Source organism: Rhinatrema bivittatum, chromosome 9 (genome assembly GCF_901001135.1).
Source record: "Rhinatrema bivittatum chromosome 9, aRhiBiv1.1, whole genome shotgun sequence".
Taxonomy (NCBI): Eukaryota; Metazoa; Chordata; class Amphibia; order Gymnophiona; family Rhinatrematidae; genus Rhinatrema; species Rhinatrema bivittatum.
In genome coordinates this window covers 197819323-197845892 of record NC_042623.1, presented here as the reverse complement: position 1 = coordinate 197845892, position 26570 = coordinate 197819323, and the positions used below count along the sequence as shown (strand labels likewise).

Here is a 26570-nt window from a genome sequence, read left to right as displayed (position 1 = left end):
GAAAATCTAACAAAATAGCCCATTAGATAAATAAACACGTGAGGAAAAGGAGAGAAATTACACTATAAAGGAAGGAAAAAACCTCACGATCTGAACAGAACAAGTATAAAATCTTGCAGATGCTCTCCAATGTAATCATAGGTCATAAAACCTCTATTTATTTTAATACAAGCCGTTAAGCCCGTTAAAACGGGCTACATCCCTCTGTCTCTCACCTCCCCCTCATTCTCTCTCCCCTCACTCTTCACCACCCCCTACCTCCCTCCCTCCCTCACCCACTCCTCCCCACCCTCCCTCTCCTCTCACTCAGTCCCTCCCTCCCACTCAGTCTCACTCACTCCCTCCCCCCTCTCTCCCTCCCTCTCACTCACTCAGTCCCACTCCCTCCGTCCTGCTCCCTCAGTCCCAATCCCTCCCTCCCTCATCTCCTCTCCTCCCTTCAGTCCCACTCCCTTCCCTCAGTCCCACTCACTCCCTCTCACTCATTCCCCCCCTCCCTCTCACTCAGTCCCCTCCCCCCCAGTCCCTCCCCCCCACTCAGTCCCTCCCTCTCACTTCATTCACTCCCTCCCCCCTCTCTCCCTCCCTCTCTCTCTCCCAGTCCCACTCCCTCCCTCAGTCCCACTCCCTCTCACTCAGTCCCCCTCTCCCTCTCACTCATTCCCCTCCCCCTCAGTCCCTCCCCCTCACTTCAATCCCTCCCTCCCACTCAGTCCCTCCCTCTCACTCAGTCCTCCCTCCCACTCTCTCTCTCCGTCCCTCCCTCCCACTCAGTCCGTCCCTCCCTCTCTCTCTCTTCTCCCTCCCTCGCTACTGGCCGCTACCGCCGCCGCCGCCCGCTACCGCTGTCGCTACCGCCGCCGCTCGCTACCGCCGTCGCCGCCCGCTGCTGCCACTGGACGCCGCCCGCTACCGCCGTCGCCGCTACCGCCGTCGCCGCCACTCGCTACCGCCGTCGCCGCCGCTCGCTACCGCCGCCGCCGCTCGCTACTGCCCGCTGCCGCCGCCGCCGCTCGCTACCGCCCGCTGCTGGTACCGCTGCCGCTCGCTACCGCCGTCGCCGCCCGCTGCTGCCACTGGACGCCGCCATTTTTTTTCTTTCTGACGCTGGCTCAGACCGACGTGCTCGCCCGCACATGCGCGGTAGAGCTGGTCTCTACTGCGCATTTGCGGCACGTCGGTCAAGCTTCGTTTATCTAGTAAGATGCTCTTTTGTGAATTTGTGCAAAAACTTTTTTTAATCCATTTAAATAGTAAAATGTCCTCATATAAACTGAATTGCAATACAGTAAACCTCCCATAGCAAAATAGCACTAATTGCCAGCATTCATACAGTAACAACCTTACCTAGGAAAAGGCAACACTGCAAATATTATACTAGGCCCTAAAATACCAATACCCCTTCTGTTAGGGAAACAGAACAAGTTAGGGATGTATAACAGCCTACACAGAAATTGCACACTAACAGAATACCTCATGCTGGTCACATATGCAGAACATATCAGACTCTCAGCAAACACAGAATAAAGCAACCATACAAGTAAATTTTAAAAGGAGTGCACATGCAGCCATAAATGCGCATATTGGGCACATGAGCAAAGATGCGCTTAATTTTATATTGTGCGTGCAAGTACATGTGAATCATTTAAAATATCCTTGCCACGCATACTCTGGGGGGGGGGGGAGGGCGGGAGAGAAAGAGAGAAAGCGAGAGTAAGAGAGACTCTGTTAGAGAGACAATCTGATACTCTATATCTCCCACTGTAAGAGGGGCACTTTCAACTCAGGGTGGGTTTGGAGTGGGGGGAACAGTATTACAAGGGTCTACAGACCTTTGCACCCTAGGCAAACCAATAATTGTTGGAGACAGCAGACATTTGCGAAATCCTGCTTATTTGGCTGCTCTTCACCTCCAGGAAGCGAAACTTGCCAGAAGTGAATTGATTCCCCTGTCCTTACTTCATGTTGGTACAGAGAAAAGAGTTGTGTGTGTCAGACTTGTGCCCTGGCAAGAAAACCAGTTGATAGATGACAATTGCATGAATGTGAAAAGGGAGAGACCTAGAGGAGGACAGAAAGACCTGACAGGAAACATCGTGGAAAAGAAATACAAAGTGAGATGAGCCCTAAGGCTACCTATTTTATCATTTTGACTCCAGCATTTATAGATAGGGAGGAAAATATTCCAAGTTATTTACATGGGTAAATAGCAATTTATGCAGGGGAAACTGGCCGTCTGAAAACTGTCCTCCCTCAGTTCTTCAAGCACTGGGATGGTGTCCTGCTTAAAATGTTTCTGAAATGATCCCTGTATTTTCAAATGTCTAACATGTCTTAGAAAATCATATCGAGGATCATTTTCAATAATGTACATAACTCGGCATATGCATAAGCGCCTAAAATGACACCTGGATTTTATAAACTGTGCAACTCACCGCCCTGAAAGTACCGGTATATGCCTATGTTTCAATATACTCACATTTTTTAAATGCAGGGATATGTACAATTCATATAATCTATATATTTCATGCGTTAAATAATTGTAACATGCCCACGTAATAACCCTCAGTTTATGCGTGGAGGCAGGTATTTTACAAAGTTTGCTGATGTATGCCCATACCGCTCTTACAAAACCACTTATGTGTGCACATGCTTCCAAGCACCAATTTGCTGACACCTACAGCAGTTGACCCAGACCTGCATCACTTCACCCACACCCTACACAACTTGCTTCAGACCTTCCACCCAAAAAAACTGTAGACAAAAGAGATGAAACATAGAAACATAGAAATGACGGCAGAAGAAGACCAAACGGCCCATCCAGTCTGCCCAGCAAGCTTCACACTTCTTTTTTTTCTCATACTTATCTGTTTCTCTTGGCTCTTAGTAACCTTTGGTTCTATTTCCCTTCCACCCCCACCATTAATGTAGAGAGCAGTGATGGAGCTGCATCCAAGTGAACTATCAAGCTTGATTAGTTAGGGGGGTAGTAACCTCTGCAATAAGCAAGCTACACCCATACTTATATGTTTACCCAGACTATGTTATTCAGCCCTTATTGGTTATTTTTCTTCTCCCCTGCCATTGAAGCAGAGAGCTATGCTGGATATGCATGAAGTATTAGTTTTTCTTCTCACCTGCCGTTGAAGCAGAGAGGTATGCTGGATATGCGTGAAATATCAGTTTTTCTTTTCCCTTGCCGTTGAAGCAGAGATCTATGCTGGATAAGCGTGAAGTATTAGTTTTACTTCTTCCCTGCCGTTGAAGCAGAGAGCTATGCTGGATATGCATTGAAAGTGAAGTATGCATTGAAAGCCACATTAACTATCAACAAATATTGAACAAGCCTAATAATTGGTAATACCTATAGCCTATGAACTCACCGTTAATTTTACATACTCTTACCCACCCCTGTTTTTTTTTTGTTTGTTTTGTTTTTTTTATAATTTGGAGATGGCAGCCCTCCATCATTCCGCTCCGTGAAGTTGGAACACCAACCACTGGCCACTGGCATCCCGCTCCGTGAATGCCTCTGTGGCTACTGCTGCTCCGTGCAGTGTTTTGCTGCCTCCTCTTTATACGCATCCTCTAGACCTGATGGATCCACAGTGTTTATCCCATGCCCCTTTGAAGTCCTTCACAGTTTTGGACTTCACCACTTCCTCCGGAAGGGCATTCCAGGCATCCACCACTCTCTCTGTGAAGAAATACTTCCTGACATTGGTTCTTAGTCTTCCTCCTTGGAGCCTCAGCTCGTGACCTCTGGTTCTACTGATTTTTTTCTGACGGAAAAGGTTTGTTGTTGTCTTTGGATCATTAAAGTTTTTCAAGTATCTGAAAGTCTGAATCATATCGCCCCTGCTCCTCCTTTCCTCCAGGGTGTACATATTTAGATTCTTCAATCTCTCCTCGTATGACATCCGATGAAGACCCTCCACCTTTCTGGTCGCTCTTCTCTGTACTGCTTCAATCTTGTCTCTGTCTCTTTGTAGATACGGTCTCCAGAACTGAACACAGTACTCTAGGTGAGGCCTCACCAAGGATCTGTACAAGGGGATAATCACTTCCCTTTTCTTACTCGATATTCCTCTCTCTATACAGCCCAGCATTCTTCTGGCTTTTGCTATCGCCTTGTCGCATTGTTTCGCCGACTTCATATCATTAGACACTATCACCCCAAGGTCTCTCTCCTGCTCCGTGCACATCAGCCTTTCTCCCCCCATCGAATACAGTTCATTCGGATTTCCACTCCCCATATGTATGACTTTGCACTTCTTGGCATTGAATCTCAGCTGCCATATCTTCGACCACTCTTCCAGCTTCCTTAAATCCCGTCTCATTCTCTCCACTCCTTCCAGCATGTCCACTCTGTTGCAGATCTTAGTGTCATCCGCAAAGAGACAAATCTTACCTTCTATCCCGTCCGCAATGTCGCTCACAAAGATATTGAACAGGACCGGTCCCAACACCGATCCTTGCGGCACACCACTTAAAACCGCTCTCTCTTCAGAGAAAGTTCCATTTACCATCACACATTGTCTTCTGTCCGTCAACCAGTTTGCAATCCAGGTCACCACCTCGGCACTCACTCCTAAGCTTCTCATTTTATTCACCAGTCTCCTGTGCGGAACCGTATCAAAAGCTTTGCTGAAATCCAAGTAGATGACATCGAGCGCTCTTCCTTGATCCAATTCCTTGGTTACCCAGTCAAAAAAGTCAATCAGATTTGTCTGACAGGATCTTCTCCTGGTGAATCCATGCTGCCTCTGGTCCAGTAATTCTCCGGACTGTAGATAGTTCACTATTCTCACTTTCAACAGTGACTCCATTACTTTTCCCACCACTGAAGTGAGGCTAACCGGTCTGTAGTTGCCAGCCTCCTCTCTGTTCCCACTCTTGTGAAGCGGGACCACCACCGCTCTTCTCCAATCACTCGGCACCACTCCCGTTTCTAGGGATCTATTGAACAGGTCACACAGCGGACCCGCCAGCACATCTCTGAGCTCCCTCAGTATCCTTGGATGAATCCCATCAGGTCCCATGGCTTTGTCCACTTTCAGATTCTTTAGCTCTTCCCATACATTTTCTACTGTAAAAGGGTTTTCGTCTATTCCACTTTCTTCCAGTTTCTTGTTGTGTACAGATGGTCCTTCTCCAGGGTCTTCTTTAGTGAACACAGAACTGAAGTATTCGTTTAATATTTCTGCCATTTCTTCGTCTCTCTCCACGCATTGATCATTTCCACCTTTCAATTTCACTATACCACTTTGAACTTTTCTCTTTTCACTGATGTATCTGAAAAATGTTTTCTTACCATTCTTTATCTCCTTGGCAATCCTCTCTTCCGCCTGACTTTTTGCCGACTTGATTAATTTCTTCGTCTCCCTCAGTTGAGTCAAATATTGTTCTTTGTGTTCCTTCCTTTGGGATCTTTTATATTTCTTGAATGCTGTTCTTTTAGCCTTAATTTTGTCAGCCACCTCCTTTGAGAACCAGATAGGTTTCATTTTTCTTTTGCTTTTCTTTACATTTCTAACATATAGAGTAGTTGCCTTGGTAATTGCTCCTTTTAGATTGGTCCACTGCTGATCCACATCTCTCTCATTCTCCCAGCCTTTTAGTTCTTCCTCCAGGTACTTCCCCATTTCTTCAAAGTCCGTGTTTTTGAACTGTAAAACTCGGGTCTTTGTGCTTCCTTTCCATATTCTTTTAGTGATATTAAACCATACCGTTTGATGATCACTGGTGCTGAGGTGGGCGCCCACCTGGACATCAGAGACATTATCTCCATTAGTGAGCACTAAGTCGAGTATAGCTCCTTCTCTAGTGGGTTCAATTACCATTTGTTTGAACAAAGTTACTTGCATGGCATCCACTATTGCTCTACTATTTTTAGATTCTGCAGATGGGATTTTCCAGTCTACATCTGGCATATTAGTCACCAACTATCACCACTTCTCCCTTCTTTCCTATCTTAAGGATGTCTTCAACCAGGTCTCTGTCCAGCTCTTCCTTTTGGTTCGGAGGCCTGTAAACCACTCCAATATAAATGGATGCTCCGTCATCTTTTTTTAGGTCGACCCATAGTGCTTCTTCATTGCCCCAACTTCCTTGCAGCTCAGATGCTTGGATATTGTTTCTGACATAAAGAGCCACACCACCCCCTTTTCTATCCACTCTGTCCTTCCTTAACAAGTTATAGCCTGGTATTGCTGTATCCCAATCATGAGATTCTGTGAACCATGTCTCTGTGATAGCAACAATGTCCAATTTTGCCTCCATCATTAGGGCCTGCAGATCTGGGATTTTAATTCCCAAACTATGAGCATTTGTGGTCATAGCTTTCCAGGTTCTCTCTTTAAGGTTTTTGCTTTTCCTGGACTCCTTATGAGACTTTAGTTTAGATTTGCTATTCACTTCACTCTTTCCTTTTGCAGTTTTGCCACTGATGACAGAGTCATCCATCTCAATTAGCTTTATCTTTTGGTTATGGATTTTGAATTTCTGCTTGCATTGTTTTTTTTTTTTTCTCTTTTCTGGTAACACTTCAATGTTTTTTCTCTAGAACTTCTTCAGTTATTATAGGAAAGGCTTTTTGTTCTTGTTGCACTTGATACTGTGTGTGTCTCCTCGTCACAGGTCTAATTCTACCAGAGCCCACTGTAATCCTGGTTTTTAATGAATTCCTTAATGACGTGTTTGAGTGGGGGGGGGGGGGGGTTATACTTATTGGCTGCCCTTCTGTCAAGAATGGGTGACTGTGGGACACATGTGTTATCCTACCTGAGCCTACTGTATTTCTTTTTCTTGACTCCTGGTTATTCTGTGGTATTGGGGAATTATTTTCTGAGTAATGCAATGTGGGTGTAATTCTTGTAATTGAAGCTAATTGAGCTTTAACCTCAGTCAGCTCTTTTTTCAAAGAAGAGAGTTGTGCACAGATTGGGCAAGCTCTAAGTTTCCAGATGCTTTCCCTCAGAATAAATGCTCCACAGCAGTTACATTGGATAGTCCTCATTTTGGTAAATGTTTTGATTGGTATTTCCTTGCTGTTAACAATCTACTAATTTATCTTGTTGCTAATGTTAAGTTAGGAAGTCTATATTAGAAAACAAACCCCAGGGGTGGGAGGGTAGAGGGGTAAGGTGGGTGGGAATCAAACAGTTAAACCTGAGACAAGCTGGGTAGAGCAGGACACTTTCTGGAACTTTAATAGTCCTTTAGCTATTAAATGATCCCTCAGAACGTATGTGCCAATATTAAACATATTATTATAGAACAGCTATACAATAAGAGATATGCAGGTATACTGAATCTTAAAGCAAAACAATTAGCAAGGAACCAAAACAACTAATATACAATACCAGACCTAGAGAAAGGTATAAACAGAGCAGTTCTATTACACAGAGAGCCCAGATATAAAGCACAGAGCACTGTTAGAAGGAATAGTGAAAGAAACAGCAGTTTTGTTTTTGGGTTTGTTTTTTTTCCCCAGAGAGAGCACCACAGAAATTATGAGTCAAAGCTCTAGAAAGAAGGCTTATCTGCACTGGAAACAGAAGAATCCTCTCTTGGGCTGGCACTAAGCAGTCTGTATTGATTCCAGCCGGTTCACTAGTTAGCTTCCCCCAAACCTCTTGAGCTTGCCACACCCAATCTGGTTTTAACTGGACACCTTTAGGAACCTTCTGGTCCTTAACTATTAAATTATCCCTCAGAACTTATGTGCCAATATTAAACAGATTATTATAGAACAGCTATACAATAAGAGATATGCAGGTATACTGAATCTTAAAGCAAAACAATTAGCAAGGAACCAAAACAACTAATATACAATACCAGACCTAGAGAAAGGTATAAACAGAGCAGTTCTACTACACAGAGAGCCCAGATATAAAGCACAGAGCACTATTAGAAGGAATAGTGAAAGAAAAGATGATGGATTTAATTTCTGCAACTCGATCAGCAGGTATAAAAGCAAGCGCACGTTTGATGATGTTTACCATACTCAGTTTATAAAATATGGAAATGTATGCATGCTTCCAAATCCCACTCTGGAACACCCTCTTTGAACATGCATACATGGCAGTGACAATATGCTTGTACTTCCTGCCTTCTGAAAATGTGCTTGCTGAGGCTACTTACATGTATAAGTGCTGATTTTACACATATACACAACCCCTGTGTAGGTCTTTGAAAACTCACCCCAAAATTCTTATATACTAGATGCAACTATATTTTTTTAATCTGTAACAAAAGTGTGTTATTTTTACCTTTTCAAATTTATGAGAAGTTTGGGAAAGTCTTGCAATATCTTCAAGATCCAAAAAGGTCATGATATACAGTAACAGTCCTTCAGGAAGTCGTTCAAGGAAGTCAAAGTTTCCTCTGCATAAATTGCTGACATATTCCAGGATATTTGAGCCAAACACAATGCTAATCTGAACTGCAATTAAAAGAAGCCCAAAATGTGTCATCTTTACAATTATTGACTATCTATTGCCAGATAATCTATATCATTTTAGTAATTATTCCAATATATCTTAATACTAACTCTTATAACAGTGGCTGATAGACTTGCAAAGCAATTACATTTTTTAACCAACTGAAATAAAAGAGGCACAATCAAATCTAATTTCTTTTGACTACAAAATGTTTATATTAGCTCCACTTTATTTGGTGTTGGTATTCTGGAGCCTTGAAAAGGTGTATTACTTTTTCAGTCCTGCAATATAAATTGGCCATATAATTACATATATTTATATGTTAACAGTGTCATTATCACATAAAGCAGAGTTGCTTACCTGTAACAGGTGTTCTTTGAGGACAGCAGGATGTTAGTCCTCACACACGGGTGATAATATCAGCTGGAGCCTCGAAGCTGAAAACTTATGTCAAAGTTACTAGAACTTTGGCTAGGCACACTGAGCATGCCCAGCATGCCCTATACCATGTATCCATGCAGGGGCCCTCTTCAGTCTCGTAACATAGAATTACAATTAAAATAAAAAATAAGAGAAACCCAACTCTGTAGGATGGCGGGTGGGTTTCATGAGGATTAACATCTTTCTGTCCTCGAAGAACACCTATTACAGGTAAGCAACTGCTTTCTCAGAGGACAAGCAGGATGGTAGTCTTCACTCATGAGTGAATCCCTAACTACAGGCTGCTCTGACAGAATGAGCCTTGACAGGACCCCCAAGATGCAGTCCCACCTGGGCATAACAGAAGGAGATGTAATCTGCTAGCCAACGGGATAGTGTCTGTTTGGCATCAGCAAAGCCCAACGTATTCTTATTAAAAAAAAATTGGGTGAACTGTCTATGTGCTTCTGCTCGCTCTAGATAGAAGGGTAAGGATTGCTTACAGTCCAAACTGTGCAGTTAAGAACATAAGAACATGCCATACTGGGTCAGACCAAGGGTCCATCAAACCCAGCATCCTGTTTCCAACAGTGGCAAATCCAGTCCATAAGAACCTGGCAAGTACCCAAAAACTAAGTCTATTCCATGTTACCGTCGCTAGTAATAGCAGTGGCTATTTTCTAAGTCAACTTAATTAATAGCAGGTAATGGACTTCTCCTCCAAGAACTTATCCAATCCTTTTTTAAACACAGCTATACTAACTGCACTAACCACATCCTCTGGCAACAAATTCCAGAGTTTAATTGTGCGTTGAGTGAAAAAGAACTTTCTACGATTAGTTTTATACGTGCCACATGCTAACTTCATGGAGTGCCCCCTAGTCTTTCTATTATCCGAAAGAGTAAATAACCGATTCACATCTACCCGTTCTAGACCTATCATGATTTTAAACACCTCTATCATATCCCCCCCCTCAGTCGTCTCTTCTCCAAGCTGAAAAGTCCTAACCTCTTTAGTCTTTCCTCATAGGGGAGTTGTTCCATTCCCCTTATCATTTTGGTAGCCCTTCTCTGTACCTTCTCCATCGCAATTATATCTTTTTTGAGATGCGGCGACCAGAATTGTACACCGTATTCAAGGTGCGGTCTCACCATGGAGCGATACAGAGGCATTATGACATTTTCTGTTTTATTCACCATTCCCTTTCTAATAATTCCCAACATTCTGTTTGCTTTTTTGACTGCCGCAGCACACTGAACTGACAATTTCAATGTGTTATCCACTATGACGCCTAGATCTCTTTCTTGGGTGGTAGCACCTAATATGGAACCTAATATTGTGTAACTATAGCACGGGTTATTTTTCCCTATATGCATCACCTTGCACTTATCCACATTAAATTTCATCTGCCATTTTGATGCCCAGTTTTCCAGTCTCACAAGGTCTTCCTGCAATTTATCACAATCCGCTTGTGATTTAACTACTCTGAACAATTTTGTATCACCTGCAAATTTGATTATCTCACTCGTCATATTCCTTTCCAGATCATTTATAAATATATTGAAAAGTATGGGTCCCAATACAGATCCCTGAGGCACTCCAATGCCCACTCCCTTCCACTGAGAAAATTGTCCATTTAATCCTACTCTCTGTTTCCTGTCTTTTAGCCAGTTTGCAATCCACGAAAGGACATTGCCACCTATCCCATGACTTTTTACTTTTCCTAGAAGCCTCTCATGAGGATCTTTGTCAAACGCCTTCTGAAAATCCAAGTATACTACATCTACTGGTTCACCTTTACCCACATGTTTATTAACTCCTTCAAAAAAGTGAAGCAGATTTGTGAGGCAAGACTTGCCTTGGGTAAAGCCATGCTGACTTTTTTCCATTAAACCATGTCTTTCTATGTGTTCTGTGATTTTGATGTTTAGAACACTTTCCACTATTTTTCCTGGCACTGAAGTCAGGCTAACCGGTCTGTAGTTTCCCGGATCGCCCCTAGAGCCCTTTTTAAATATTGGGGTTACATTAGCTATCCTCCAGTCTTCAGGTACAATGGATGATTTTAATGATAGGTTAAATAATATTAGAGGGATGATGGACTGGTTAAGATGGAAATTCTTCACCACTTTAGGCAGGAACTTATGGTGCATATGCAAGACCACCCTGTCGTGATAAAGCTTAATATAAGGTGGTTAAGTCACTAAGGCCTGGAGCTTGCTGACCCTTTGTGCTGAAGTGACTGCCACCAAAATATGACCTTCCAGGTCAGGTACTTCAGGTCACAGGTGTGCAGCAGCTCAAAAGAAGCTTTCATGAGCTGAGCTAATACCACATTGAGGTTCCAAGACATAGCAGGAGGCTCTAGGGCAGGTTTCAATTGAAGCAGGCCCCACATGAAACATACAACTATAGACTGTACAGAGATGGGCGTACCATCTACATTTTGGTGGTATGCACCAATTGCACAATGATGAACTCTAACAGAGTTGGTTTTTAAGCCAGCTTCCAATAGGTGTAGAAGGTAATCAAGCCATCTGCTCACACCCCACAGAAAACCTCCTCCACTTCAGTCCATAGGACTTTCTAGTGGAAGGCTTTCTAGAAGCCACCAGGACCTGAGTCACATCCTCTGAAAGATCAAGCGGCTGCAGGATTAACATCTCAACATCCAGGCTGTGAGCGGCAGGGCCTGGAGGTTGGGATTCCTCAGCCTGCCTTGATCTTGCGTGATGAGATCTGGGAAAGTCCCCAGACTGAGCGGTCTATGGATGAACAACGCCCGAGGAGTGAAAACCAGACCTGTCTTGGCCAATGAGCAGCTATGAGAATCATAATCCCTTTGTCCTTGCAAAGCTTCAAGAAAATCTTTGCCACTAAGGGAATCAGAGGATATGCATACAAAAGACCCTTGACCTAATGATGGGCAAGGATGTCCGAGGCTGGTTTGCTGTCTGACCTGGACAGGGAGCAGAACAGAGGCACCTTCCTGTTGCAGGGAGATACAAACAGATCTATGTCCGGGATCCCCCAGAGGCAGAATATCCGATTTGCTACCCCCTGATCCAGAGACCACTCACGGGGTCTGAAGGCTCAAATCAGCCTGTCCACTATCATGTTCTCCGTCCCTGCCAGGTACATGGCCCTGACCATCTTCCTGTGGGACAGGGCCCATGACCAGATCTGGAAAACTTCCCGACACAGGAGGTATGATCCCGTGCCTCCTTGCTTGTTGACATACCACATGCTATCTGGTTATTGATCTGGATCAGAACAACTTTATTGGACAGCCAATCTCTGAAATTCCAGATGAGTACCTGATTGCCCAAAGCTCCAGAAAGTTGATTTAACAAGAATGCTCCTGAGCAGACCAAATACCCTGGGTACCAAGCCCATCTACATGAACTCCACACCACAGGGTAGATGCATTCATGGTTAGGACAATATGAGTAGGGAGACATGGAAACAAGATCCCCTGCTCCAGATAGGAAAGTACTTGCCACCAGGACAATGAGTCCCGGAGAGACAGGGCAACTCAGATGCAATCCTGGAAGCTCTGAGTAGCCTGGAATCACTCTGACTCCAGGGTTCATTAGGCTCTGAACATGTGTCCGCTAAGCAACAACTAATCCGGGCGAATACGGGCCCGAATCGCGATACATATCTTTCTCTTCAGTGTGCATTGAATATACTATTGCATCAGAGAGCTCGAAAAAGTCTCTTGTACTACCAGCATAGGCTTTATCAATATAGTAATAAGGCCAGTAAGTTAATGTCTCATTTGATTCGTTCGGCGCGGGCTTCCCGTTTCATAGCGAGTAATGAGGCTGGCCACGTTGAGACAGACACCAAAGCCATAATGTGTGTATTTCGGGATTATTATTGTAAGCTTTATCGAGCTGAAGGGGATACCCGAACTACTGGTCTGGAAATTTGAAAGTCATTGTCTTTAGCCCACCTCACGGAAAACCAATGGAGTCTACTAAATTCCCCTATAACATTGAGCGAGATAAGGTTGGCCATCCATGGATCTTCGAGCCTGAAAGCCCCAGGACCGGATGGGTATCCGGCTGAATTTTATAAATGTTTAATGGATGGGATAGCCCAGCCCTTACAGTCCCTCTTTACTGAATTAATTGCTACTGGGCGCTTTCCCAATCAAATGAATCTGGCTCATATCACTCTTATTCCCAAACCGGGTAAAGACCCACTCTCACTGGACTCATACCGCCCTATTTCTTTGCTTAATTTCGATCATAAACTCTTGGCTAAGATACTAGCGGATCATTTAGCACCACTATTGCCCTCTCTTGTGGGCCAGCATCAGGTGGGCTTTGTGCGAAAATGCTATGCTCTCTCTAATATTAGACGTTTGTTGGTGGCAATGGAAATGTGTCACGCCACGGATCAATCATATTTGGCCATAAGTTGTGATGCTGAAAAGGCCTTTGATAGGGTGGCGTGGCCTTATTTATTTGAGGTGCTTCATCATATGGGGTTTGAGGGGCTTTTCTGTAATGCCATCAAATTATTGTATACCGATCCACAGGCAATTTTACTCGTGAATGGGGAGCGATCTGAGCCTTTTCCAGTAATGTGCCTTCTATCTCCTTTGCTTTTCTTACTCCAAATGGAACCCTCGTTAGTGGCCATACAAGCTACACTGCAAATACGGGGGGTGCGGTTCGATGATGAAATATTTAAATGTGCTGCCTTTGCAGATGATCTTTTGGTGTTTCTCACGAATCCGATGTCTTCTCTTCCGGTTTTCTTGGAGTTGATGAACACCTTTGGTGTCTTTTCCGGTCTGAGGTTGAATAAGGGGAAATCCTCAGCATTAGCCTTCCCGGACTCGCTGCGGGAGAGATGGAAGGACAGTTTTCCGCTGAAATGGGCTGATGGTATTATTCGATACTTGGGAGTCAATTTGTCGGCTGATCCCAGCCAGGCTTACCAGTTGAATGTTTCTCCTCTTATCAAACTCACGAAAGACTTATTTCATCAATGGCAGCCGCTACTTTTATCTCTATATAGTCGTGTCCATCTTTACAAAATGGTTATTCTCCCCAAATGGTTATATCTCTTTCAAAATTTACCTCTTTATCTATGTCGGAGGGATGCTCTGGAGATCGAATGCTCTCTACAGCGTTTTCTTTGGAAGGGGAGGAAAGCTAGGCTACCTCTCTCTTGGATGTAGAGGCGTTGGGGAGCAGGGGGCTTGGGAGTACCAAACCTTAGTTTGTATAATCTTGCAAGTAATATGAGGGTGATAAGGGACTGGATTCTGGGTCTTTCTTCTCATACCCCACTTGTAGCGGACAAGGCGCTGGTAGTACCTCTAACGCTCCCATATGTCCTATAAGTGAAGGCCTCTAGATTACCCAGTTTCGTGGCCTCTACAGTCTCAATACGCCGCATACGACAGGCTTGGGTCCAGTTAACTAAACGCTTACTGTCACCAAGAATATGTGCCTATTTACTGCCAATTCTTGGCAATGCTGACTTTGCTCCCGGTTCCCAGACTGCCATGTTTCGGCGTTGGATCTCTGCTGGTGTTACTTGTCTGGGACACGTGCTTACAGGGGAAGGTCGGCCACTACCTTACTCTGAATTCCAGGAGTATTATCAATTGGGCCGTCTGTCTCTCTTCTCTTATTTGCAAATTACTCATTATTTGAATTCCATCCCTCTAACATTTCGCCACCAGATAGTGTTTCATAAATTGGAGCAGATCCTTCAGCTGGATAAAACGAATCCTCCATCTCTCTCCTTTTATTATCACTGGTTAAGACAGCTTGAGAGGACAGATGTATATACAATACTTGCTGATCGGTGGACGGGGGACGGGGAATTTGTGCTCACTTCTTCTGTCATGAGGATATGTTTTATTCGGGTGGCCAAGATTTCACAGAATTCATACTACAGAGAGCTACAATATAAATTCTTGGGGAGGGCTTATGTATCCCTTCAGATGGCATTTCATCAGCTTATTGCTATTACCACGACCTGTGGTCGCTGTCCACAGGCCGTTGGCGCCCTGTCGCATGCGTTCTGGGCCTGGTCCATCTATTAAGCTCTTCTGGACACGGATTGCAAAATACTTGGCCACTGTATTAACCCTGTCTATTCCAATAGCTCCATTGTGGCTTTTATTCGGTTGTATACTGCCTCTCCGGATCCGCAACCCCGGAACTCAACTGTTATTACAAAAGTCCAGCTTGGTTGGGAAACGAGTAATTCTTCTCACCTGGAAGGAGGTGGAGCCTCCGTCATTTTGGACCTGGAGGAATCTCTTCTTTTCCCTTATGCACATGGAATACTTGTCATCCAGAGGCTCGGCCCGTCAGCAGAGGCGCTTTTTGGAGATTTGGGAACCTTATATTCAGACTCTTCTACATCCAGCCCGGAGTCGACTGCTCAATGATTGAAGTCATATATTCCAAAAGGAGACTTTCTGTAGTATGCAGTTGTCTTCTTCCTTCCAATGAGACCATGGAGGATGACTTCATCTTATGGTGTGCGGACTCCACATTGGGAACTAGGGGGGAGGGGGGGGCTGGTGTGGGGTTGAGCGGGTAGGGTGAAATTGTGCCTGGAAAATTGAACTGGGGGGTGACGAAGTGTCCCACACCCTTCAGCAGTTTTGTTTGTTTCTTTGTATTATAAAGATTAATAAAAACCGTTTAACCATAAAATATATGGATCTAACCACCTGTGGAGTTTTTTTTTCATTTTCTCTAAAACATTCATCAAAGGTTGAGTTAACTGGTTCCATTTGGATCAGAAGCCCCATTATAGGACCAGCATGTGGAGATGGGTTAGAGCGACCACATGAACCGCCACCACCAAGTCACCCAGAACCATTAGCATTTCTCTGGCTGTTGTCTGATCCATGGTCAATCTGCTGAAAGAAATGCTCTTTCCTATAAAGAATCTATATATGCCCCAGTGAACTTGATTTTCTGAGACAGGACAGGGTCAATTTCTTGAAATTTCTAGGAACTCTAGGCCTACAGGAGTTGAATTGTCTTCTGCAGGGAAATCAACATTCCTTCTTGAGAAGTCGCTTTAACTAGCTAGAGGTTCAGGTAAAGGAAAACACAAATGCCTTGACAACAGAGATGTACTGCTACTACAGCTAGATATTTATTTATTATTTATTTATTTGGCATTTTTATATACCGAAATTCATGTAGCAGAGTTACAAATCAATTCGGTTTACATATTAACATTAACTTGCATGTAAGAATGCTGTTACATATAACAAGGATAATATAACTTGGAACAAATAAACTGGGAGGCTGTTATTACCATATAAATGAACAATAAAACGAGTGGTATTTTGGGAAACCGGCAAGACATAGTGTCCTTGAAACATCTAAAACAAGAACAGATGGTGATCGGAAACTAGACAGTCTGCAAGAAGATCAGCTGCTAATGCTAATTGGAGAGACGGTGTTGGAGTATTCTGAGGAAGACATAATAACTAAGGAAGGCAAAGAGTGGTGGTAGATTATTGGCCTAGATTGAAAGCTTGCTTGAACAGCCAAGTTTTGAGTCTCTTTTTGAAGGTGATTGGGCATAGTTCCTGTCAGAGTGCAGCGGGTAACGAGTTCCATTGTTGTGGGCCTGCTTTGGACAGAGTTCGTTTATTTAAAGTGGATTTGATGGCTGGGGCAATGAGGGTATTCCTGTAAGCTGTTCTCACTGGTCTATTGGGAATAAGAATTCGAAGAGGGATGTTGAGTTCCAGTGGGATGAGCTTGTGGATATGTTTGTGAATGATGGTGAGTATTTTGTAAGAGATTCTGAACTTGATCGGGAGCCAGTGTAGATTTTTTAAAATGGGGGTAATATGGTCTCTTTTGTTGGTTTTTGTAAGTATCCTGGCAGTGGCGTTTTGGAGGATCTGTAGTGGTTTTAAAGTGTTAGCTGGGAGTCCGAGTAGCAGGGAGTTGCAGTAGTCTATTTTTGAGAAGATGATAGACTGTAGGACTGCACGATAGTCTTGGAAGTGTAGAAGCGGTCTGAGCCTTTTTAGGACTTGCAATTTGAAGAAACCTTCCTTTGTGGTATTATTGATAAATTTCTTGAGGTTGAGTTGATTGTCCATTATGACTCCAAGGTTTCTGACTTGAGAAGAGAAGGGTGTTTGTCTTATAGTGGTGGTGTTAGTTATTGTCTGGTTGCCGTCTTGGGTGATAAGGAGTATTTCTGTTTTATTGGAATTGAGGATCAAATTGAGGCTCGTGAGTAGGTTGTTGATAGATTGTAAGCAGCTGTTCCAGAATTCTAGTGATTTTTGCAAGGATTCGGTCACCGGAATAAATATTTGTACATCATCTGCGTAGATGTAATGGGTTAGGTTTAGTTTGGAAAGGAGCTGACAGAGTGGTAGAAGATAAATGTTGAAGAGGGTTGGGGATAATGAGGATCCTTGCGGAACTCCCATGGATGCGTGGACGGGGTGTGATTCGTTATTGTTGACTTTGACCTTGTAGGATCTGTTGAATAGAAATGACTTGAACCAGTTCAGAGCCGTGCCTTTGATTCCAATGTCGGATAGCCTATCCAGTAGTGTTAGGTGGTTGACGGTATCAAATGCAGCAGAAAGATCAAGGAGAATGAGTAGACCGGTTTGTTTTTTTTCAAGATTTAGTAGGATAGTGTCTGTTAAGGAGATTAGGAGAGATTCTGTACTACGAGCTTTTCGGAAGCCGAACTGATAGGCGGATAGAATATTGTTGTCTTCGAGGTACTCTGAAAGTTGTTTGTTAACTATTTTTTCTAAAATTTTGGAAGTGAAGGGGAGATTAGCGATCGGACGATAGCTGGCAGGGTCATCTGGGGATAAGTTTGGCTTTTTTAGAAGTGGTTTCAGAATAGCGAGTTTCAGTGGATCGGGGACTAGTCCTTGCATTAGGGAACAGTTTATGATGTTTGAGATAGGTTTGGCGATGGTTTTTGAACTGGCGATTAGTAGATTTGTAGGTATAGCATCTGAGGGGTGAGATGCCGGTTTGATTTTCTTAAGGATTGATTCGATCTCAATTTTATTTGATTGATAAAAACCCTTGGTGCTGCTAAAAAACTGAAGGGAAGGACCCGATACTTACAGTGAGAAAATTTCACCACAAAACACAGGTACTGTGGGAGGGATGGATGGGTATATGGGCATAAATGTCTTTCAGATCCAGGGCACACATCTACTCCCCTGCCTGGATGAATGGCAGAATAGTGTGGCAGGAATTCTTCTTGAATTTCTCCTGTGAAAGATGCCTGTTCAAACTTCTTAAATCTAGGATGGATCTCAATCCCCCTGATTTCTTGTGGATGAGGAAATAGTGGGAGTAGAACTCCTGGTCATGTTGATCAATTGGGACAGATTATTTTACCCGCTGCTGGATTGAAGACTGAGCAATGGGGAAACATTGGAAGTTGACAGAAATGCAAGTGGTAACCATATTCTTCAATTCTGAGTATTTATTTATTTATTATTTAGCACTTTTATATACCGATTTTCCAGTAACAGAGTTACTAATCAAGTCGGTTTACATTTTAAACAGTAACCATGACAAGATGATGTCTTACAATAAACAGGTAGATAGAACTTGGATACAAATAACTGGGGTTAACAATATAAAGTAAAAGTTATGGAGCCTAAAGTAGGCAGGAGTTAAGAACAGATGTTAAGAAAAAGGCTAGGTTTTTCAGGTTAGACTGCATAGAGATAAGTGACAAGAGCGTTCTCTGGGGGGTTACCAATGAGAGGGATCATAGGCTGGAGTTCTAATAAAAGCTGAAGTTAGGAGAATGCTTGGTTGAGTACCTGCAATTTTGAGAACTCATCAAAATCTTTAATGATTTTGCACAACTCCTCTAGGTAGAAACTAATTCTTCTCCCTACTGGAAGAACTGAGAGCTGGATTTGGCTGATCAAAAACTTGGTTCAAGTTTTGGTTGGACCTGTTGTGCTGCTTTTGGTTGGCACCGCTCATGCTGCCTGCCTCAAGTCAGAAGTTGTTGCTATTGCATAAATAGAAGAAAAGACTGGTATCGCTGGACTTGCCGAAAGGGGTGTCTCTGAAAGTATGAACAACTGAAAGGGAACTAAGGATGCCTTGAAGTCATCTGTTGTTCTGAGCTGGAACTTGATTACTATATCCCTGAAGGTCTCCTCTATATGCTTCTCTGTCTACCTCAGCTCCTGCAGTCTGCCACTCTAGCCTCCAAAGATTGAACTCGTTCTCTGAGAGTCAGGAGCTGTGGGCATCAATCGCACACATACAACCTTTCACCAACTGGTAGATAATCATACATGTGGTACTTGCATTTGGTCCAAAAAACTGGAAGACCCCCATCTTGCTAGTGGACTGCATCTTAATATTGTTGAGTTGTTAATTAACTAAGGCCTGGATTTTCTAAGGTTGCAAACCTTAGAAAATGCGGCAGTAATGGGGGGGGGGGGGCGAAGCGGGGGGCGGGCCTGTGAAAGATGGCAGCCATCGCACCACTGTGGTGCGCTGGCTGCCGGCTTCCGCACCAAATAACTATACCATAAAAGGTGTAGTTATTCGGCGTGAAACTGGCGGCGATAGGGGTCCTTACCTTTCGCCGCCAGCGATGTGTCCACAGCGTCAGCCCCGGTGCTGCCCCGACTCCTCCTCTTCTGGGGCCGACTCCGCCCCCATTTAGTGATCACCCCGACTTCACCCCCATTTCGCGAGCGATCGCTTTTGAAAATGACCCCCTAAGATTGATGGGAGCATGGATTCTCAATTTATTGTACATCTTTGAAATTTATTTGGTGTATTTAATGTTAGCGTGTTAATAACTTACAAGGGTGAAACAGTTAATCTATTGATAAGGTCTGGGTTACTACCTTGTTTAATTAATTTCCTTATTGATTCTTGTTGTGAAAAATGTCCTCCTGTCCTCCTAATTGGGATAACAGTCTATAAAACAAAGAATGTGTTTGGGGTGGTTTGGAAAGGAGTTTACCTAGCTTTCTCTACTAAATCTAATACACACTAAAAGATCCATATTCAAAACCTAACCAGTTGGGGAAGTTAGCTGGATAAATTTATCCGGTTAGCCTAGCAGGGATATTCATCAGCTTGGCCACACCGCTGAATATACCTGGATAAACTTATCCAGCTAACTTAAAAGTTTTCTGACTAATTTTAAGCCAGCTCAATAGCAGGTCTAACTTATCCAGCTGCCTTATCTGGCTAAGTCTAAATATTGCTAATTATCTGGCTAGCTCCTGCTCTTTATGCCCCATCCCACCCACCACTTAGCCAGCTAACTACTTAGCTGGATAAGTAGTTCTTCGGCTACGTGGAGAATGCTGAATGCGGCCGGATATTCAGACACCACCATTTAGCTGGATATGTCGGAACGTGTCCAGCTAAATGGCGCTGAATACCTAGCTTTCCCTTTTAAATCTAACACATCCTGGGTCTCCAGTGTATGCAAATCTATCTCATGCATATTCATCATGGATAACCTGAAAACCCGACTGGTTAGGTGTGCCTCCAGGAGAGGGTTGGGAAACACTGTACTAAAAGTGAATCTATCTTTCTCTATTAAATGTAAAACAGGCTAAGAATTTACCTAACTTTCTCTAAGCATAGAAACTATGATATACAGTGCAATAATGAATACAATAATGGTATACATTTGTATGGGGCCATTAGCAATAGTACACAGTGTGGGAATTGGATAAGAGCATAGTATAGTTCTTGCTGTTAATCTCTTAATATGGAGAAAAGTAGTAATTAACTTTTCTCTGTAACAAGATTTTTCCTAGTTTTTCGCTCATGTATAAATTGTTTTCCCTGGGAATGCCTTAAGAATAAATAGAAATATATATTGTTATTCCTTGAAAAATTATGGATATATTGAAGTATTACAAATATTTCTATGTTATGCAATGTTCTGTAATAGAATTATGAAAATTCAGAAATAAACAATGTAAATAAAAAGCAATAGTTACAATTACTTTGCATTATTTACTGCTCTAATTATTTATTTATTTATTTAAACTCTTTTCTATACCGTCGCTAAGTTATATACCATCGCAATGGTTTACATGTAGGCACATATTTAATGTAGGTAAAAGTGTACTATAGTACATTCTAACAGGTGCCGTCAAAGGTTCAGTTACAATATATCATTAGACAAAATAATTTTTAGAGAAGTGGGTCATGACCGAGTGTACTGAAAGTACTTTTACGGGTAAATTTATCATACATAGTGTTATCAATATGCTAGTTGTGATGTGGGGTTCATAGACTACTCTACTGTGTTGTCCTAAGTACTGTGTGTGGGTGCTTATCTGCTTATTCCTGAATATTGTAATTTATTGTAAAGACTCTCTTCTTGAGGTCTAAGTAGGTAGCACCATCTTATAAATTTAAATGAAAACCAAATGAGTTTAGCACTTTTACTCTTCCTTCAGACCATGGAGAATAAACTGAAAATGTTACCAGCTAATTACAGTTAATATGCTGAAACTGATATCTAAGGCTCTATGTACCCTATGTAAAGTTAAACCACTTGAAGAGTCCTTAAAATGGTTTTCATCCATAGCACAGGAAAGTTAAAACTGCTCTAAAAATGTTTTGAATTATTTTCTTTATACTGCAAAAGTTAGAATAAATATAAGTAAAAATAAACAAACCTGTCTGCTCTTCTGCTGTTCTCCCAAACTCTTGGCAGTTGGTTGCCATCCAATTTCCCCTCCTCCACCCCTGCAACCCTTGCTGCTTATCCACTCTTCTGCAGACCAACCAAATAGTCAAAAGAAAGGAGGGTGGCAAATTTTCAGTCACCAAGAGTGGCCCACAACCTTGAATTTTCCATCTTTTTTTTTTTAATGGGGCTTCAATAGTTCTGTACCAGTACAATCAGGGAATAGAGCAAATATGCTGAACCTGTTTAGTTAAACCAGCCTTGAAAGTGTTTCTTGAGAAAGCTTATATGCTGTGGACAGGGCCTTTGAGTATACAAATCCTGTAATTACAAAATACCTGTTTAGTTCTTACCTTGAAGTGTTGAATCATCCAGGAAGTCTTGATGAGATTCCCTGAGTTCCCCAGGCTTTGTATCACGATATTCACTTCGAAGGGAGATTTTCCACCATCTCACAATCACCTGCAGATATGATTAATTTTTCTTAACATTCTGTGGTGAAGAAATGTCATATTTTGTGGGAATTTTATTATATTCTAATATATACAACATAATAAAATATATGCAATTAATATTTCTCCTATATACCTTTGAACTATTACTGAATAAAAATATTCATTGCTTTTGTGTAAAATTTTCTAATATTTCCCTTTGCCATGATATACAATACCGAATACAATAAAGGCATCATTTATAAAGGAACAAACAGTGTATTCCACCCTGTATAAAAAGCATCTCTAGACTTTTAAAAATCATTTATACATCCATGTATTCAAACCATCGTAATAGACACTGCTGGTACGTAACATCTTCATTTGCCCAATATTTAATCATATGGTTGAAGTCACTCGATAGAGAAATATTTTATATTATTTTTTATATGCACATAAAAACACTTATCTTGGTTTCTTTTTCCTCTTACTCTTGTTTACTTTCCTAACACATAGACTTGTTGCCTTTGTAATAGCTCCTTTTAATTTGGCCCACTGTTGTTCCACCTTACCCATTTTCTTCCAGTCTTTCAGTTCTTCCTCCAGGTATGTTCCCATTTTGTCAAAGTCCGTATTTGAGAAATTCAAAACTCGGGTCTTCATGTGACTTCTCTGTATCCTATTTGCGATATCGAACAATATCGTCTGATGATCACTGGTGCTCAAGTGAGCCCCTATCCGAACATTAGAATCATTATCACCATTAGAAAGCACTAGATTGCGCATCAAACCATCCCTCATGGGATCCATTACTATTTGTATGAGCAGAGCCCCTTTAAGGTCATCCACTATCGCTCTACTTTTTTGTAGATTCCGCAGAAGGGTGCTCCAATCCATATCCGGCAGATTAAAATCTCCAACGAGCGACACTTCTCTTTTCTTTCCCACCTTTTGGATGTCCTTGATCATATCCCTTTCAGTTCTTCCAAATGGAAGCACCATCTTCTTTTCTTAAGACAGTCCATAATTCTTCTTTACCCCACGTCCCTTGCAGTTATTGCTTGGATATTGGTTTTGGCATAAAGAGCTACTCCTCCTCTTCTGTCCTTTTTGTCCTTCCTTAACAAGTTATAGCCCATGAATGAACCATGGGTGAACCTTGTCTCCGTAACAATAACCATATCCAATTCCACCTCCACCATTAGGGCCTGCAGGTCTGGGATTTTATTACTCAGAATATGAGCATTTGTGGTCATAGCTTTCCAGCTGCTCTTTCTAGTCACCGTTTCTGGGGTTTGTTTTTTTTTAACTGATTTTGTTACTTTCTCTTCCCACTTTCTGTATTGCTTGGGGTTGACACGCCAATTTAACTGGCCACCTCCTGTCACCTCCGCTTCCTAGTTTAAATGCCTGATAATGTATGATCTCAATTTTTCATTTAGCATCTTCTTTCCTGAGAAATGTAGGCCATCCTTACCATATAACTGTTTATTGCTCCATACATGGCCCCAGCCTCCAATGTATCCAAAATCACTTTCCATACATCAGGTTTTGAGCCAGGAATTGAAATTATCTATATGGCATAGCTCTTCCTTTCTGTTTCCATAAACACGTAATACTTCAGAAAAGGCCATAGTCTTTACCATGTGTCTAATCCTCTTCCCTAGATTTTGGAAATCTTTCTGTACCTCAAGGATACCATTTCTAGTGAGGTCATTGGTCCCCAAATGGATGATAACATTGATATCTGAGTATTTTCTGCATTGAATATCTAGTTGGTAGTTCTTGCTGAGGATCCTGGAAGGCATTTTACTGTTGTGTCCCCATCAAAATGGTTTCCCAAATTGGTTCCTCTGATGACTGAGTCTCCCAGAAAAAGGAGCTTCCTCTTATGACATTTAATATTGTTTAAGGGTTTCTGAGCAACTATGTCCTTTTCAGATATCTCTTCATTTTTTATTGCTGGAGCTTCTTCATTCTCCAATACAGAAACGGTATTATGTAAGGATATCAGTGAAGAGAGTGAATGTCTCTTTACCACAGGCCTTATTCTGCCAGAGCTCATAGAAATCCATTTATTCCTGGGTTTTTGAATCCTGGACATCTGACTACTCTGTGGGAGTGGGAGTGGGTATTCAGGATGCTGTCCAGATGGGGAAACTGGGTGTCATATAGTCACATGTTTTGTTCTACCAGAGCACACTATAAACTATTTATTCTTGGGATTCTGAATCTTCTATGGAAGCTGGGGAAGATATTCTGGTTGCATCAAGATAGGGGACTTTTTTTTTTTTATTTATGAATTTTCAATATTAACCCAAAACAATCATTTTGTGCTCAGAAATTCATGGAAGAAAATAATTATATACTAATATCAATTGAATTGAAACTATTATCCATTATTACCAAAAATCATAATTTAGGAGAGATCCTGGTAATTTTAAAGAGAGTACAATAGTAGAAACTATCCTTATAATAGGGCTTAACACACCTTACCCAGCAATAATTTTTTTTATTACAAGCCTATTGGGGATGAAATGGTGGGTTTCCTCGAATTTAGAAAAATTCTTAATTGGTCTGGTGAAAAAAAGATATAAGATTCTTCCGCTTTTCTTAGTAAACATTTACAAGGAAAACGTAAGAGAAAAGTAAATCCCAAATCCAAAACGTCCTGACGTAGGGATAAAAAACCCCTGTGTTGTATCTGGGTAACTGAGGCCAAATCCAGAAAAATCTTAATTACATTATCCATAAATTTTACAGGAAATTTTCTAAAATTTTCTTTCATAACAAGTTGTACATCTGAAGTGGTAATAAATGAAACAAGAAGGGTTGCTCGATCTAACACTTCAGGAGAAGTATCTTCAAGAAACTCGGTTAAATTTCCTGGGATATTTAACCTTAATGGAGAAACTGCAAGTTTAAGCAAAAAATAACAACTGTTAATCGTTGGAGTATTCTCTGGAGTAAATCCAAGTATCTCAAACAGGAATCTTTTGAGCGTAGTATAAGGAATTTCCCCCATTATTTTGGGGAAATAAAAAAATCGCAAATTCAAGTGTCTCATATTATTTTCTAATGCCTCAATTCTTCTCGACATTGCCTCCTTATCTTTCACAGTAGCAGCCTTAAAGTTCTGCAACTCAGTTTCTCATTCTTCTAGACCCGATATTTTAGGCATCAAATTGGTAACTTGTTGCTGCATCTCAGTAGAAATTGTGTTACTTTGTTACACCGATTGTTCCAATTTTATATTGAAATTATTCAATGTAACTGCAAACCCAGCCTCCAAGACCCACAATGCTGTTAAGGTTACGGTTTCGGGTCGAATTGGAATTGTCAGGGGTTTGTATTCGGGGTTTTCCTCCCTAGAAGATTGCAGGATTTCTTCACAAGGTGTCCCCCCCATAGCCCCTTCTTCAGACCCAGTACCTGGTAGTCCCGCAGCGTCTGGATTCTCTGGGGGGGGGGACCGCCAATGATGTTTGACCTTCCATTGAAGCAGCAGTCAGCGTTTGCTTCTCTGCTTCTAATCTGGAATCTATACTTCCATTCAGTGCTCCGAATCCAGACAACGCCATCGACCTTTCCCCCAGTGCCTGCCTTAGTGAAACTTCTTCCGCAGTCAAAGGCAGCCCTCTCACACCGCCTTGCACATCGGATTCCTCGGTTCCCGGTTGATATGCTGGTGATTCCATGTAGCGGGTAATCGGCTATTGCAGTATCGGTGAAGGTAAGGGAACACTTAGGGACACATGTACCTTCCCTTTCCGTTTAGGAGGCATTTTGTAAAAAGGAAACTTTTTCAAATTGATAAGCACAGTAGACCCCGCTAGCGCTGAAATTCAGCGTGCCGCCATCTTGGATCTTCTCCAGTTTGGATGTTTTTTTGAAACCTAACAATTCCTCTTTCGAATGAATCACTAGCTTTTTCATTAGAGACAGCTGAAAACAAATTGGACAACCTTTAAGTTTCCAGATGGTAGGCCTTGGGACATAAGTACCACAAATGTTACACTGAATAAAAGCCATTCTGCTAATAGTGACTAATATACAAGTTGCTAGATTAGTACTTAAGACTTATTATTCATTTAACTAAGTCCTTGGAAGCACTATTTAAGGGGTGGGTGCGTGTGTGGGGCAGGGTGGGAGGGAACAAACAATTGCAGATACTAGCCCTTTGTTCTATAAATTAGCACACACAGTTATTTAAATACACACTAGCAAGGATTCTAGATTAAATATATAGAGATTTCAAATCATGCAACAACAGAGGAAACAGCAGAAAATAGAACATGTCAGCAAAAAATAATTCTACAATATGGCTAACAAATTCAAAATTCAACTCTCTGGCCACAACCTCAGGTATGTGTTTCTCTGGAAAAGCATCTGAATAATTTATTTTACTTCCATATACTAGTTCTTAATGAACCCCTGCAGTGTCCTGTGGTTCTAATAATACTTCTTATGAAAGGCACTGTACACATACAATATAAATATATGTGTTTATAAGTTCTACACCAAAAAATGCTATGTATGTATTAGGGATGTGAATCGTTTTATGACAAATTAAAATAT

At 42.0% G+C, this 26570-nt stretch overlaps 1 protein-coding gene across 2 annotated transcripts in view; it reads right to left on the bottom strand.

Annotated features, from left to right (window-relative positions):
• FBXO36 (F-box protein 36) overlaps nucleotides 1–26570 on the bottom strand; it is a 164413-nt gene that overhangs the window by 45706 nt on the left and 92137 nt on the right. For both annotated transcript variants that reach the window (XM_029615431.1, XM_029615432.1), the window contains 2 exons: nucleotides 21915–22023; nucleotides 8274–8446 (listed from right to left, as the gene is read on the bottom strand). In XM_029615431.1, the coding sequence (XP_029471291.1) occupies nucleotides 8274–8446; nucleotides 21915–22023 (282 nt within the window). The remainder of the gene's footprint in view (nucleotides 1–8273; nucleotides 8447–21914; nucleotides 22024–26570) is intronic.